This window comes from Lytechinus pictus, chromosome 8 (genome assembly GCF_037042905.1).
Source record: "Lytechinus pictus isolate F3 Inbred chromosome 8, Lp3.0, whole genome shotgun sequence".
Lineage (NCBI taxonomy): Eukaryota > Metazoa > Echinodermata > Echinoidea > Temnopleuroida > Toxopneustidae > Lytechinus > Lytechinus pictus.
Window position 1 is genome coordinate 1,022,065 of NC_087252.1, and position 16,080 is coordinate 1,038,144.

Here is a 16,080-nt window from a genome sequence, read left to right on the forward strand (position 1 = left end):
ACAACAACAAATAATGGTTTTCATATAATAATAATAATGTAAAAGTAATAATAAAAACAACAACAACAAATAATGGTTTTCATATAATAATAATAATGTAAAAGTAATAATAAAAACAACAACAACAAATAATGGTTTTCATATAATAATAATAATGTAAAAGTAATAATAAAAACAACAACAACAAATAATGGTTTTCATATAATAATAATAATGTAAAAGTAATAATAAAAACAACAACAACAAATAATGGTTTTCATATAATAATAATAATGTAAAAGTAATAATAAAAACAACAACAACAAATAATGATGATGATAACACTATGCAGCTAATACTTCTTCTACTACTACTAGCCATGGCGTGTTTTCCTTCAGCAAGAGATTTACCCACATTGTGCTGCACTCGACCCACGTGAGGTGAATGGGTACCCGGCAGGATGAATTCCTTGAATGCATTGAGCGCTGAAAGGCAGCTCGAGCTAAAGCCGGGGTAATAATAATAATTACAAAATGCACCTCGGAATAAATTATTTATAGATAGATGACGCTATACAAATGCCTTTTATTATTATTATTAATATTATCATTATAGCTATATCATTATTACTAATACTACTACTAATAATAATATAACGCATATCACTCAATGTGACAATTGAATGTTACTTAATATAACTACGCTGTTTAAGGACGTTCCACAGTTATGTTTGTGCGCATTATGATCTGCGCATAGTTTACACTCTGCGCGCTGACGTCACAATGGATGAACAGGTGATTAATTAGCTGCGGGTATGAGCTGATTTTTCTCATCTTCTGCACTTTAACTGCAGATCCGATGCGTTATTTCATGAAGCTAAAAAATGGAATTATTCAATGGACCATTCAAAGAAATATTCTCTACAATTTCAAAATACTTTACTCTGCAGTGCTGCCAAGAATCACGAATATTACCCCGAGTTTGAATAAATGGTAGAGTGGTTTTGATTTTTTTCTTCACATAGATACTAAGCATTCGGCGCATTTTTTGTGTTTTAAAAAGCACATTTGCTCTAATAAAATGCTGATAGTTTAAAAACAAGCACATGAACCCTTATTTTTTAACGTTTGTACCTCTTAGGTATACCTTACTCTACAACTCTGCAAATTTTGGTGAGAATGACATGGATTTTGAATAAAGTGCAGCATTTATTGTACGTTTGTAGTTTGTTATTGAAATTTTACATTTTTCAGATTGGGATTTTGTTATCTTTTACGCCATTTTTAAGAACTGACATTGCTGTTAAACTTAAAATTGCAAACAAACAGCACTATAAATAGATTCTCCATTCTAACGATACAATTATTAACTCTCTTGCGAAATTTGATGACTTTTTCATTTATTTTGACTGAGTAATAGAGGTTTAAACTCATTGTAGTAATCTTGGGCGGTCTAAAAATGTCAAATTCTTTTGAATGCGCAATTCTTAAGAACATCAATTTGGGTGAACTTTGAAGCTCTATAGCAAAAAATCAAGCACATGGACCTATGTTAATTTTTGCATATTTCGAATATTAAGGTTCTAAAGTATCTATGTGCAAAGTTTGGTGAAAACGACATGGATTTCACTTTAACTGTGGAACGTCCTTAATTTGATATTTATATGTACTTTGTTTCCCTTTGATTTTACAGATGGAACATCAATTCATAATTGTAATCGTTGTTACCAGCTGGTATTTTTCGATAACATGTCAACAAAATGGTAAATACTTTATTTCTCGACCCAATAATAGTATTATTAGAGAGCATATGCTTCTGTATTGCAATGGTGATAATGGTAAAGCACTTTTCCGCTATATATTTCTGATAATATTAATAATGACAATTCTGTAATATGATCATTAATTGTATACTATTGTATTACTGTATTTTTCCTTATTTTCAAATACCATGTAAAGCGTCAGATTTCAAATGATTTTCTTCCGGTTTTTTTTTTTTTACTGTTGCAATCGCTTTTTCTTCTACATTTATCATTATATCCTACATAGAGTAAATCCTGTATAGTGATTGGTTCAAGTAGCATCATGTGACCGAATATATTTCAACTATGATGTTGCGTGACGTCAGACCTCGATATATTTTTGGATATACCAATATTCTGACGTCATTATTTCACAAAACTGGATATCTCGGCGCACCGGCTTGCGCGCCCTCTCTCTCCCGGGCGCGCAAGTCCAGCGCGATGCGTCAGCGCAGACACTAATCTGCGTTCCGCTGGGCGCGGTGGCTCGGAGAAAAGTAGGTAATTCAACAGGACTTTGCATGCTCAGCGCATAGATTTTGGTTATAAATTATTAAAAGTAGGATATAAAGCAAATATGTCAGGCGTTTCATTCGAAAGCATAGTGGGAATTATTAATCCTCGGTTGGACTGGCAAAACTACTATATTTCCCTCGGGGCTTCGCCCCTCGGGAAAAAATAGTAATTGCCAGACCAACCTCGGATAAATAATTCCACTATACTTTCTCAAAGCCCGATATATTTGTTTATTGTACACTCCTACTTAGCTAGTTGTACGCGAGCAAATGGGAGGCTGAATGTCAAACATTCGTACCGTTGCACAGAAGACGTACCATCCAAAATGTACCGTTGCACGGCTTTAGGAGGTGGCGTCACAATACGATTTAATTCATTGCGCTCGGTAAAAATGAACAATACGCGTATAAGCCAGCTGGCTAAATGCGCAAGGCTGCCCAAGGTCATGTGCGCTTGTGGGATTTTGCTTTCTGCTTTCGGTATTTTTGCTCCCTTTTCATAGATTACTATAGGGATAACCTCTTTGTTTTTTCATATTTCGCTAAATTCCGAGGCGTTGTACAACACAAATATGAGGCGCCGAATGTACCAATATTATATAGCACAATTATTTGTTATATAATCATTATTTGTTAAATAATAACCATTATATATATATAATTGACATTTTATTTGTAAATAAAAACTATTATATAAAATAACATTTCTAATTATTTATATATAATTCCAACTAATACTTCATTATTTGTAAATAATAATAGTTCGATATTCCATTATTTATAAATAATGATTATTTGTTTTTCATTATTTATAAATAATGATGTTTTCTTTTTCATTATTTATAAATAAAGAATATTTGTTTTTTCATTATTTATAAATAATCATTATTTGTTTTTCATTATTTATAAATAATCATTATTTGTTTTTCATTATTTATAAATAACGAGTTTCGTTTTTCATTATTTATAAATAATCATTATTTGTTTTTCATTATTTATAAATAATCATTATTTGTTTTTCATTATTTATAAATAATCATTATTTGTTTTTCATTATTTATAAATAATGATGTTTTCTTTTTCATTATTTATAAATAAAGAATATTTGTTTTTTCATTATTTATAAATAATCATTATTTGTTTTTCATTATATATAAATAATCATTATTTGTTTTTCATTATTTATAAATAACGAGTTTCGTTTTTCATTATTTATAAATAATCATTATTTGTTTTTCATTATTTATAAATAATCATTATTTGTTTTTCATTATTTATAAATAATCATTATTTGTTTTTCATTATTTATAAATAACGACTTTCGTTTTTCATTATTTATAAATAATCATTATTTGTTTTTCATTATTTATAAATAATCATTATTTGTTTTTCATTATTTATAAATAATCATTATTTGTTTTTCATTATTTATAAATAATCATTATTTGTTTTTCATTATTTATAAATAATGATTATTTATAAATAATGAAAAACAAATAATGATTATTTATAAATAATGAAAAAACAAATAATGATTATTTATAAATAATGAAAAACGAAAGTCATTATTTATAAATAATGAAAAAAAAATAATGATTATTTATAAATAATGAAAAACAAATAATGATTATTTATAAATAATGAAAAAACAAATATTCTTTATTTATAAATAATGAAAAAGAAAACATCATTATTTATAAATAATGAAAAACAAATAATGATTATTTATAAATAATGAAAAACAAATAATGATTATTTATAAATAATGAAAAACAAATAATGATTATTTATAAATAATGAAAAACAAATAATGATTATTTATAAATAATGAAAAACGAAAGTCGTTATTTATAAATAATGAAAAACAAATAATGATTATTTATAAATAATGAAAAACAAATAATGATTATTTATAAATAATGAAAAACAAATAATGATTATTTATAAATAATGATTATTTGTTTTTCATTATTTATAAATAATGATGTTTTCTTTTTCATTATTTATAAATAAAGAATATTTGTTTTTTCATTATTTATAAATAATCATTATTTGTTTTTCATTATATATAAATAATCATTATTTGTTTTTCATTATTTATAAATAATCATTATTTGTTTTTCATTATTTATAAATAATGACTTTCGTTTTTCATTATTTATAAATAATCATTATTTGTTTTTCATTATTTATAAATAATCATTATTTGTTTTTCATTATTTATAAATAATCATTATTTGTTTTTCATTATTTATAAATAACGACTTTCGTTTTTCATTATTTATAAATAATCATTATTTGTTTTTCATTATTTATAAATAATCATTATATAATGAAAAACGAAACTCGTTATTTATAAATAATGAAAAACAAATAATGATTATTTATAAATAATGAAAAAACAAATATTCTTTATTTATAAATAATGAAAAAGAAAACATCATTATTTATAAATAATGAAAAACAAATAATGATTATTTATAAATAATGAAAAACAAATAATGATTATTTATAAATAATGAAAAACAAATAATGATTATTTATAAATAATGAAAAACGAAACTCGTTATTTATAAATAATGAAAAACAAATAATGATTATTTATAAATAATGAAAAACAAATAATGATTATTTATAAATAATGAAAAAACAAATATTCTTTATTTATAAATAATGAAAAAGAAAACATCATTATTTATAAATAATGAAAAACAAATAATCATTATTTATAAATAATCATTATTTGTTTTTCATTATTTATAAATAATCATTATTTGTTTTTCATTATTTATAAATAATCATTATTTGTTTTTCATTATTTATAAATAACGACTTTCGTTTTTCATTATTTATAAATAATCATTATTTGTTTTTCATTATTTATAAATAATCATTATTTGTTTTTCATTATTTATAAATAATCATTATTTGTTTTTCATTATTTATAAATAATCATTATTTGTTTTTCATTATTTATAAATAATGATTATTTATAAATAATGAAAAACAAATAATGATTATTTATAAATAATGAAAAACGAAAGTCATTATTTATAAATAATGAAAAACGAAACTCGTTATTTATAAATAATGAAAAACAAATAATGATTATTTATATATAATGAAAAACAAATAATGATTATTTATAAATAATGAAAAAACAAATATTCTTTATTTATAAATAATGAAAAAGAAAACATCATTATTTATAAATAATGAAAAACAAATAATGATTATTTATAAATAATGAAAAACAAATAATGATTATTTATAAATAATGAAAAACAAATAATGATTATTTATAAATAATGAAAAACGAAACTCGTTATTTATAAATAATGAAAAACAAATAATGATTATTTATAAATAATGAAAAACAAATAATGATTATTTATAAATAATGAAAAAACAAATATTCTTTATTTATAAATAATGAAAAAGAAAACATCATTATTTATAAATAATGAAAAACAAATAATCATTATTTATAAATAATGGAATATCGAACTATTATTATTTACAAATAATGAAGTATTAGTTGGAATTATATATAAATAATTAGAAATGTTATTTTATATAATAGTTTTTATTTACAAATAAAATGTCAATTATATATATATAATGGTTATTATTTAACAAATAATGATTATATAACAAATAATTGTGCTATATAATATTGGTACATTCGGCGCCTCATACACAAATAGCGAATATTCTTATTCGTGCAATGGTGCGAGATTTCGCATTCGGTGAAAGAAAGAAACGCTCTATTCAACTCGGCTCACGCCTCGTTGAATAGAGCATCTTTCTTTCACCTCATGCGAAATCTCGCACCATCGCACTCATGCCTATTCGCTATTTGTATATTGATATTCATCATTTTTACTCATTACTAGTTATTATCCATAAATGCCTATATTATTATATTAACGTATTATGATAATCGTAATAGGATTACGAAAAACTGGTTAAAAGTGGTTACATTAACATCTTTAATATGACAGTAAACATGGTAAAACATAGTAAAATAGGCCTAGGTTAGACATTGACACATTTCACAACAAATCTATTCCAGATTTTAAAATTTGTTTGATTAAATCTTGACCAAACCAACGAACCTTGTTGTCACGTATTTCTGTTCCCTAAGCATGTGCTCCCAGTCTCATTCAACACCGCGGATCTTGTTATCACTTCGCTCAGAACGAATCGAATTTCACATCGGCCAAATCATCCTGCGAAGACCTCGGCATGCACCTTGTCTACATAGACACTTATCCTGAACAAGAATTCCTTGTGAATACCGTGCAACACAACAGCGGTTCCTGGATAGGGTTGTCTGGATTTTCCTGGATGGACGGGTCAGGTTTGAGCTTCAGTAACTTCGGAGGTAATGCATTCAACGAGAAGGGGCTTTGTTTTAGGATACAACAATTCGATCTCAAGTGGTATGACAGGAGGTGTACGGCGTCCTTCTCGCATATCTGTGAAAAATCAGGAAGTGAGTATTTATCAATCATTCTTCTTTTTCATATTTTTATTACATATATTTCATTCGTCATATAACATTACAGTGACAACTTCGGGGGAAACCATTCAAATTCAAGACACATGATATGGAGAATCGTAAAATACTATACAAAATATTAATAAATTGACCCATTCACCCTCATAAAAAATACGAATATACATCTTCTGTCTTTTGTAATTCTTTGTCATTCTATCGCAGCTTTCCACCTGTAGCCTATGCTAATTACGACACACAGCATGTTGATTCCTTCTCTCTTCTATCATTATTTCACTCTATTGCTTCTTCTCACTTGTAGCCTTTGCTGATCAAAATGATACGGAACATGCTTGTTCCTACACCACATTTTTCAAATCCTCATCTTCATCACCTCAAGTTTGGCTCTCATTTTTTATTTGTCCCATTCACCCTTATTTCTCAAGGTCTTTGACTTCTGTTATTCATTGTAACTCTTTTGTTTCTCCCATCTGCCTGTGCTGATCAGAACGAAACGAAGCACGCTGGTTCTTGCTATCACTTCTTCCAAATCTTCACCAACTGAAGCACCTCAAAGTTGACTCTCATCTTTTGACCCATTATCCCTCGACAAAATCTTTACGATATTTATCTTCTGTCTTTTTTATTTCATTATCATTCTCTTGCGCCTTTCAACATATGTAGCCTATGCAGATCAGAACGACACGGAGTACGCTGGTTCTTGTTATCACTTCTCTCACAGCGCCATCAACATCATCACCTTAAGATTGACTCTAATATGTTGACCCACTCTCCCTCGACAAAATCTTCAAGATATCTCTTGTGTCCTTCTTTCACTATCTTGCTTTTTTTACCTGTAGCCTGTGCAGATCAGAACGACATGGAGCATGCTGGGTCTTGTTATCACTATTCTCACAGTTCCACCAACTTCAGCACCGCATTATCACTATGTGAGGGTCGGGGAATGCATCTGGTTTACATCGAATCGGAGCAAGAACACGATTTCTTAGCCCTTAACCTCCAAAATGGCGGCCACTACTGGATAGGTCTCTCACACATGACATGGCAAGATGGATCAAGCCCTGTATACAACAACATCCCAGATCAGAACTATGAGTTCGACGATGGGGGAAGCTGTTTCCAAGCAGCCTGGAGTTTTGGCTGGGAAGACATTAGCTGTTCCGACATGCATTATTACATCTGCGAGAAAGAAGGTGGTATCTTGATCTTGACCCTATTCTGATAACTCAAAAGCAACTAGATAGAAATATAGAGGATTGCTGAGGCTTAAATAAAAGAGAACAATCGCATATATAGTTCCAATCAAATCATATTATCACCCCCCCCCCCCATCTAAAATATAGATCGACGCACCTGCGTGATGCTCTTGATTAGCACCCGGCATGCCTGAAGAATATTGCAATCACTAAATGAGTTCCGAGAGAGTGGAACTTAGCACTCTGTTTTTTAAATAAAGTTTAACTGATCATCTCAACGATAATCATTCAACAAAGAGATGGAATTTGTTACGGGATTTCAAGTTTTTATGTATCTCTGCATTCATTGCTTTTAGGTTTGCACAAGAGAAGTGGGCAGTCAAAGGTTAGGCTTCAACAAGTGCTGTAAAAGCATTATGCTCGTAATGATAATTATTGTTATCGAATTTCTGTAGTTTGTTTGTCAGATATCCTCTCATACGGCGGATCCTGCTACCACTTCGTCCACACCATGTCCAACTTTTCCTCTGCAAAATCATCATGCGAATCAGTTTCTGATTCGCATCTCGTCTATATCGGCTCGCCGGAAGAACAAGACTTCCTTGAGAGGGAGCTTCCAGACATGGCGGAGGGATACTGGATTGGTTTATCCAGTGTGACCTGGCTTGATGGTAGTAGTCTCACCTACAACAATTTCGGAGGACCTTATGTTTCACAGTTTAATGATGAAGGGGTTGCTTTCCGAATATTAAAGGGTTCTCGAGCATGGTACGATGTGAGTTACAATGGGAATTTCCGCTACATTTGTGAAAACGAAGGGGGTGAGTATGATAATAATCATTTTTTTTTTTTTTGGGGGGGGGGGCGTGTTTACATTAGTACCACTTTACTGTTAATACCATCTTATCTCTGTGCTTCATCAGAGATGTCGGTGTCCACTAACTTGCATTTTTATGGCCCTATGCTTAATGGCATGCATGGTCGGTTCTGTAGACATTTATACAGTGCGTATCAAAAAAAAGTTTACACTTTGAAAAAGCCCTGGGAATTAAAAAATATACAACATGTGGGTAATTTTTTCACATATAATTTTGGGTTTGGGTCTCATCTAGACATTATTCAGACCAGACGAGACATTATTCATAATCGTGATATGCGCTATACAAGAACTGTTTATTATTATTATTATCTATCCAATGAAAGTAAAAGTTTTGACGGAATGTTACACTAGAGTGAGCACTGTCCATTTTTGTAAAGCTCGCAGAAATCTGTTTGCGGAGAAATGCTTGTTTTCACCGCTGTGTCAAGGGGAAAGGGCAAAATCAAACTTACCCTGCTAAACATTTCTCATACATTTCCCTTGCACTTTTAGTCAATTGAAATAAAACGGATACATTCAATCATTTTGTAACAATTTTGCCACCCAAATTTAAATTTCAACACTTAGTAAGCACAACCTTTACCCTTTTTGTGCCAGCTGGATCTGAGGACATAACTGAATCTGAACAAAAGTTTATATCAGACATCTCCAGCATTTTTTCACTAAGTTTTTATCATTTTAAGTGGGTTTACATTTCATTTATCATTTAATACTTGTTTTTCCACACTTCTCCCAAGCTTGACAATGATTAACAAAATGAAAATCAAGCCTAAGCCATTTCATGTAAATCACAGCTCAGTGTAAAGCAAATATCGTCACGATGGCCTCGGTGTGTGGGGAAGTGGGGTGAGGTGAAATGCACTTTTTGAAGTGTTTTGGGCAAAGAAACAAGTCAAGAAAGGTAAAAGATATCTTCAAATAAATTTTACTAGCTGAATTCCACGTGTTCTTCATGATTAAGGTCTACTTTTATTCGCATACCTATTTCAAAGTTCTGCGCAAATCATTTTTCACTAACTTTTCAAAAGTAAGTGGTGCTCACTCAAGCAGAAATATTTTTCGACAGTTATATCGTCATTTGCTTAAATGGATCTGTACCAATGTTGAAATGTGGAAAAATCTTCAGGATATTACAAATGTATAATTTTACAGGATTTTTTCAAAGTGTAAACTTTTTTTTGATACACTGTATAATTCGATATTCTTCCTTAATTCAGCTTTTTCGATTGTGAGTTCTCTATAATCTGTAAGTTGTATTTGATTAGTTTAGCAATTACCTGAATAATACCACGTGGTCAGTCCATCTTCTCTATAGATCATCACAATGTTGTCTTTGTTTTGGCTGATTAGAAGGTCTTTGTTTTGGCTGATTAGACGGTCTTTGTTTTGGCTGATTAGAAGGTCTTTGTTTTGGCTGATTAGAAGGTCTTTGTTTTGGCTGGTTAGAAGGTCTTTGTTTTGGCTGGTTAGAAGGTCTTTGTTTTGGCTGATTAGAAGGTCTTTGTTTTGGCTGGTTCGACGGTGATTCGTTCCTTTATCCATTTTATTTAACACAAGCAACAAAACTGTAATCTTTTGTTATTTTTTTCCAATATGCAAAAATCTGCACAAAGTTTGCTCAATAAAGCCAACACGATTCGTATAAGTGGTTCAAGAATTATCTAACCGGGCGTTCACAGTTCGTTTCACTTGATTGTAATATTTCTGAACGTAAACCTGTCCTTTGTGGAGTTCCACAGGGCAGCATTCTTGGTCCACTTTTGTTCATTACTTATATAAATGATATTGATATGTCATCTAGATTGCTTCAATTTATACTTTTCGCTGATGACTCTAATATATTTCTGTCGCACCCCGACCCAGAGCAATTGACGCAAATATTTAATGACGAACTAAAAAATGTGTCTAATTGGATAACAGCTAACAAACTCTCTCTTAACCTAGAAAAAACTAGCTACATGCTATTTAGCAACAAAATTACGAGTGTACCAAAAGATGTAATTTTAAATGATATTGTCATTCAAAGAGTGCGATCTACTAAATTTTTGGGACTGATCATTGACGAAAAACTTTCTTGAAAAGCACATATTGATAATATTTGTAAAATCATTGCTCGCAACATCGGTGTCATTAGAAAATTAAGTTACTTCTTACCCCATTATATTTTGTTATTGTATTCAACGTTAATTTTACCTTATTTGAATAACGGAGTTGTTGCGTGGGGTAATGCAGCGAATTCTCAAATTAATGGACTTTTTATTTTACAAAAAAGAGTGATTCGTATTATTAGTCATGCAGAATTCAGGGCACATACAAATATTCTGTTTTTGAGAAATAAAGTCTTGAAGGTTAAAGATTTATATTCTTTTCAACTCGGACAGTTAATGTTCAAGTTTATCAATAAACAATTACCGTTACCTTATAATAATATGTTTGTAAAAAATGATACAATTCATAAGCACTTCACTCGCCAGGCGAGTTCCTTTCATTTACCTCTGAATAGAACATCGTTTGCACAGAAGACATTTGTTTTTACTGGTCCAAAATTATGGAATTATTTTTCAAAGGATATTATACAATGTAATTCAATACACAATTTCAAAGGAAAACTTAAAAAATATCTTCTGAATTCATATTAGATTATCGTTTTTTCCCCAAAGTAATGTAATTCAGAACTTAATATGTAAATGTGTTTATTAATTTCTCTTTGTATATATGTTTAATCGTTTTATGTTTTATGTAAACAGTGTATACTGAATCATTTATTTTTATTATTATTTTCTTTTTATTTGTTTATTTTTTATTCATTATATATATATATATATATATATATATATATATATAATGTTTATTTCTTTATTTCATCTTATTTTTTATTTATAAAATTTACTTATAAAAGGGGGCCTTCACCATACAAGCTCTGCTTTTTAGTTGGTCTCCTTCCCTTTCGATTTCATGGTATTATTGTATTATAAAGAAATGATTTAAATGTTATATTTTGTAAATATGTATATTGAACTATCATTGTAAATGTAAAAAGATTGAAAGAGAAAATAAAATGAATTGAATTGAATTGAAGTCAGAATTCCATGCGACAAAGCAGAGTATCTTTGAATACGACGATTTCCATAACTCGATTATTCAGTTAGTTCTAACGACAATGAAACTCACCTAATATTCTCCCGAAGCTGCCTGTGGTGGAGATGACATCGGACACAACGGTTCGTGCTACCACTTCTCAGCGGTGACCTCCAGGTTCCCTGAATCAAGATCTACCTGTGAAGGACTCGGGATGCACCTGGTTTTCATTGGATCTCAAGAAGAGCAGGACTTCCTTGTCAGCAACTTGGTAGATACCGAAGAGTACTGGATCGGTCTGTCCAGTATGGTCTGGCTTGATGGCTCACATCTCGTTTACAACAATATCCCATACCATGACTATGCCTTTGATGACGAGGGAAAATGCTTCAGGATGTACCCATCGGACCTTGTGTGGTACGATAAGAACTGTTCCGATAGCTATCATTACATTTGTGAGAAAGAAATCGGTGAGTAGGAGGAATGCTAATTGTGGATCGAGGGCAGTTGATCAAGGGGGGGGGGGGGGGCTCCTATGAAACCTCTTTTAAAAAGGAAATTCCAATGAAGGGCATTTCCTGGGGGTCCTGACAAGTCAAGATTTTGTGGTGGAAATGTGGGCCTGCTATTTCTGGTAATTCCTTGATCTGTTTTGAGAAATCCTTAACGAGACAACAGATGCTTGCCTACCACTTTACTTTTAAAATGGAATCAACTTCATGATAGTCGCCAGATATCACAGATAAGCATATAATGATATTCCCATTACATTTTGATGATTATATATTTATGAAGTTATGAATATAAGCATGACAATGGTTTAGAGTTTCAAATTGCTTTGAACTTAGATACCTTTAATGTCGAAACGAAGTTCTGCAAGTATTTAACAATATATGCACATCTACCCCGATTCGAAAACTAAACCTGCGTCACTTGTTTCAATTAAGTCCGGTTGCATAAAAAATGCAATCAAACTATGTATAAAAAGTAAATCGCATCTTAATTTTCAACCCATCAGAATGCCACATTTAGGATATGCGCTTGATTAAATCCATTCAAACAAGTTTTTTGGCATATAGGTCACCACGGATTCCGTGCAGTCTCTGGCAATTTTGCAATACTTTGCAAGCTATAAAAATGATATCAGTTATAAATAAAGTTGAGTTATAGCTATAAAAAGGCAGTCATCAAAGCAATAAAGCTGTTCTCAATGAAATATCTATTTCAATTAATGTTTGACAGATGACCAAGAACCAACTTCGACGGTACAGCCTTCATCCGATCAAGGTATGCTGTGCACTTCCAACAAAACTAGTTCCGGTTCTGTGCTGTCACGTGGTTTGCAATTCAGTGTGATAGATCATCATTGATCATAACATTCCACCTTGGCTATGATCAAAGGAGTTGATTATAGAGATAGGGCCTGTTTTTTGTATAGTTTTGTTGAACCTCGCCATGCTCACGATAGGGAGTTTTCGCTTTTACTTCGGGGAAACTATCTACAACGCATCGATTCCTTTGAAAATGCAATTAAAATCAAAATGGAGAGCTGAGAGGCGGTTGTCGAAAGTTGGTGGACTGGGCCGGCAGATCATCCGATGATTTACCGCGGAAGAACAATTTACCGTGCAAATTACATGTACGTCGTTGTCCAGAGTCAAGAGATGCTGCCCCGGTCCATCAACATTCGACAAAAGCCTCTCAGCTCTCTTAGTCATTTGACTTGCATTTTCAAAGGAATTTGTGCGTTGTAGCGAGTTTCCTCCTAAGAAATGCGAAAAGTCCGGATTGCACTTCGGAAGAACATATTGTGGACTTGCGTGGTACGTGCTGGGGTCGTTCAAACGAGTACTGCACAGCAAGCAATAACAACAACAAATTATAATAATAATAAGTCAGGGAAAAATAAAACAAAAATATTGGTGAATATTTGACGAAAATTAGCAAATTAAAGAGTAATTAAATTAATGGATTTGAAAACTATTAATGTAACAGTTGAAGACTGAGAGACACAAAGTATTTTATAACACTTAATCAATGGCGCCAATCACCGAGACTGCCACTCCTCAGGGAAATTATTATCGGCTTATCTCAAATTTCATTGACTTTGTTTTTACGTTTCGTTTAACATTTATCCTCCACAGCCCGCAGTAGATCGTCATTCATCAAACTTATCGCCGTCAACTCGTCGCTCACCGGAAGTCACGTGATTGCATCTCATAGCGTTCATTCTGTTACTAGATGCGCCAATTTATGTCTTGATGTAGAAACATGCTCATGTTTTACGTTCATCGAACACGAGATGGCGTGCTTACTTGGAGTAACTTGTGTGGTCGAAGACGACCTGAACTTTATCGCACAACAAGGGGCTATAACATACTCCCAACTACATCTTTGAGAATACGATATTACAATAATGCTTTCAAATTTTAAGTGGTTATAAATAAACTGTGCATAGATATTAGACCGATGAATAAAGAGATCGAGTCGGTTGTAGACTAAATGATTATTAGACTAAGTGAATAAACCAAGACAAGTAGACGGTTGAACAAACTGGTCAGGGACCAAAGTGGCCTTGAGACGAAGTGGCAATTAGACCAACAGGTCCGGGGGGGGGGCAGTCAAATGTATTGCTGTACACACGCGTGGCCAAATTATTTCAAAATACCCCCTTAACCAGTTTTTCTCTGTGTGCAAAATAACCCCCTAAACAAGTTTTTCGCGGGCTTTATTTACACATTTTGGCCCCTAAACAAGTTGTCGCCAGAATATGACCCCGGGTAAAAGGCTTGGACAAAAAAAATGCAATAAATACGTTTGGCTAGTCTTAAAAAAAGCTTTGAAAAAAATACATACCCTAAATATGTTTGACCCTGCGATTGACAATTGACCAGTCTTTTCAAAACTACCCCTTATTTTTGATAATCGGTGTTTTTGATACCCTTAACAAGTGCACGCGCGGCCCGCGTCCAATACTGAAAAAACACCCCTTTAAACGCGTTTTTTTTGGGGGGTCACGTGTTTGTACAGCAATATATTTGACTGCCCCCCCCCCCCCCCCCGGCAACGGAGGTAATACATGCTACTGCTGACAGGCCTGAGGATTATTATTTTTCTTTTAATTGGCAGGACGATTAATTTTTTTTCTCATGTATTAAATTAGTTTAATGTGCAGTTGGCATGGTGGGGGACGAAAGACTTTTGACGGTATATAGGATCCTTGAAGAGACCCAATATGTGATATGACTGTCGTGCACATTTTAGTAGATATACCAAAATATGCACAGCAAATTCTCTTCATTTGCATTTTGTCGTGTTTGTTTTTAACATTATTCTTATATCGTATCCATGTTATACTTAGTCACTGACATGATGATCTTGTTTTAGCCTGGCTTCTATTCATTCAGTCAAGCATTTTGATTACGATGACTGGCCTCTGCATGCATTATCATCACTTGTACTTGTTTATTTATGGATTTTATCAATGAAATTATTTATTGTAATCTAAATGTTGCGTTGCAATATGATAGAAATGTTGGTTTTATTCGCTATCGCAGATTTGCATTTTTATTTAGAAATTAATTTAGAAACTCCTGCAAGCAATCAACATGATTTTGTTCATTTTCGATATTATGTGACACATAACATATTTAATCTTCCATAAATTTAATCATGTTTAGTGATTGCTGATGTCGATTCTCTGCTTAAGTTTATCCACAATTGTCGCAATTAAACACTGCAAAAACACCGGTGTTGATTTATCACCAGCACAGAATCTATATATGTCCACACCAGAGAAGTGTTAAACAACACCAGTTTGGTTTTGGTCTAACACCAGATAGGTGTTTATACAACACCAATTAGTAGTAAAACAGCAATCCAAACTATTGTTGTTTCAATACTTCTCTGATGTGGACAAATATAGATTCTGGGGTGGTGTTAAATCAACACCTGAGTTTTTGCAGTGAACGCCACACGACTGCTACATGAGCTTTCTAATATATTTTTTGATCAATAAAAGAAACCTAGTTTTCATTCACTTCGGTTTATTGTAAAACCCTCTCGTTAAAAGTGTGTGTGCATATGAGAGGGTGTGTATGTGTATCAAT

General features: G+C 31.5%; 1 protein-coding gene across 1 annotated transcript; it reads left to right on the forward strand.

Moving 5' to 3' along the window:
- Positions 1–684: 684 nt before the first annotated feature.
- LOC129267324 (C-type mannose receptor 2-like) lies at positions 685–15,871 on the forward strand. The gene is made up of 7 exons (XM_064103014.1): positions 685–1,741; positions 6,443–6,793; positions 7,657–8,010; positions 8,469–8,834; positions 12,082–12,441; positions 13,214–13,258; positions 14,116–15,871. Exons 1-7 carry the CDS (start codon positions 1,672–1,674, stop codon positions 14,367–14,369), a joined length of 1,800 nt encoding a protein of 599 aa, XP_063959084.1. The 5' UTR covers positions 685–1,671; the 3' UTR covers positions 14,370–15,871.
- Positions 15,872–16,080: the final 209 nt, after the last annotated feature.

What these genes read in the sequence shown, in the direction of transcription:
- LOC129267324 (XM_064103014.1), top strand. Translation starts at nt 1,672, where the DNA reads ATGGAACATCAATTCATAATTGTAATCGTTGTTACCAGCTGGTATTTT. An exon ending in TTACATCTGCGAGAAAGAAG is followed by an intron (nt 8,011 to 8,468) that starts GTGGTATCTTGA and finishes GAATTTCTGTAG; the next exon opens with TTTGTTTGTCAGATATCCTC. An exon ending in ACAGCCTTCATCCGATCAAG is followed by an intron (nt 13,259 to 14,115) that starts GTATGCTGTGCA and finishes TATCCTCCACAG; the next exon opens with CCCGCAGTAGATCGTCATTC.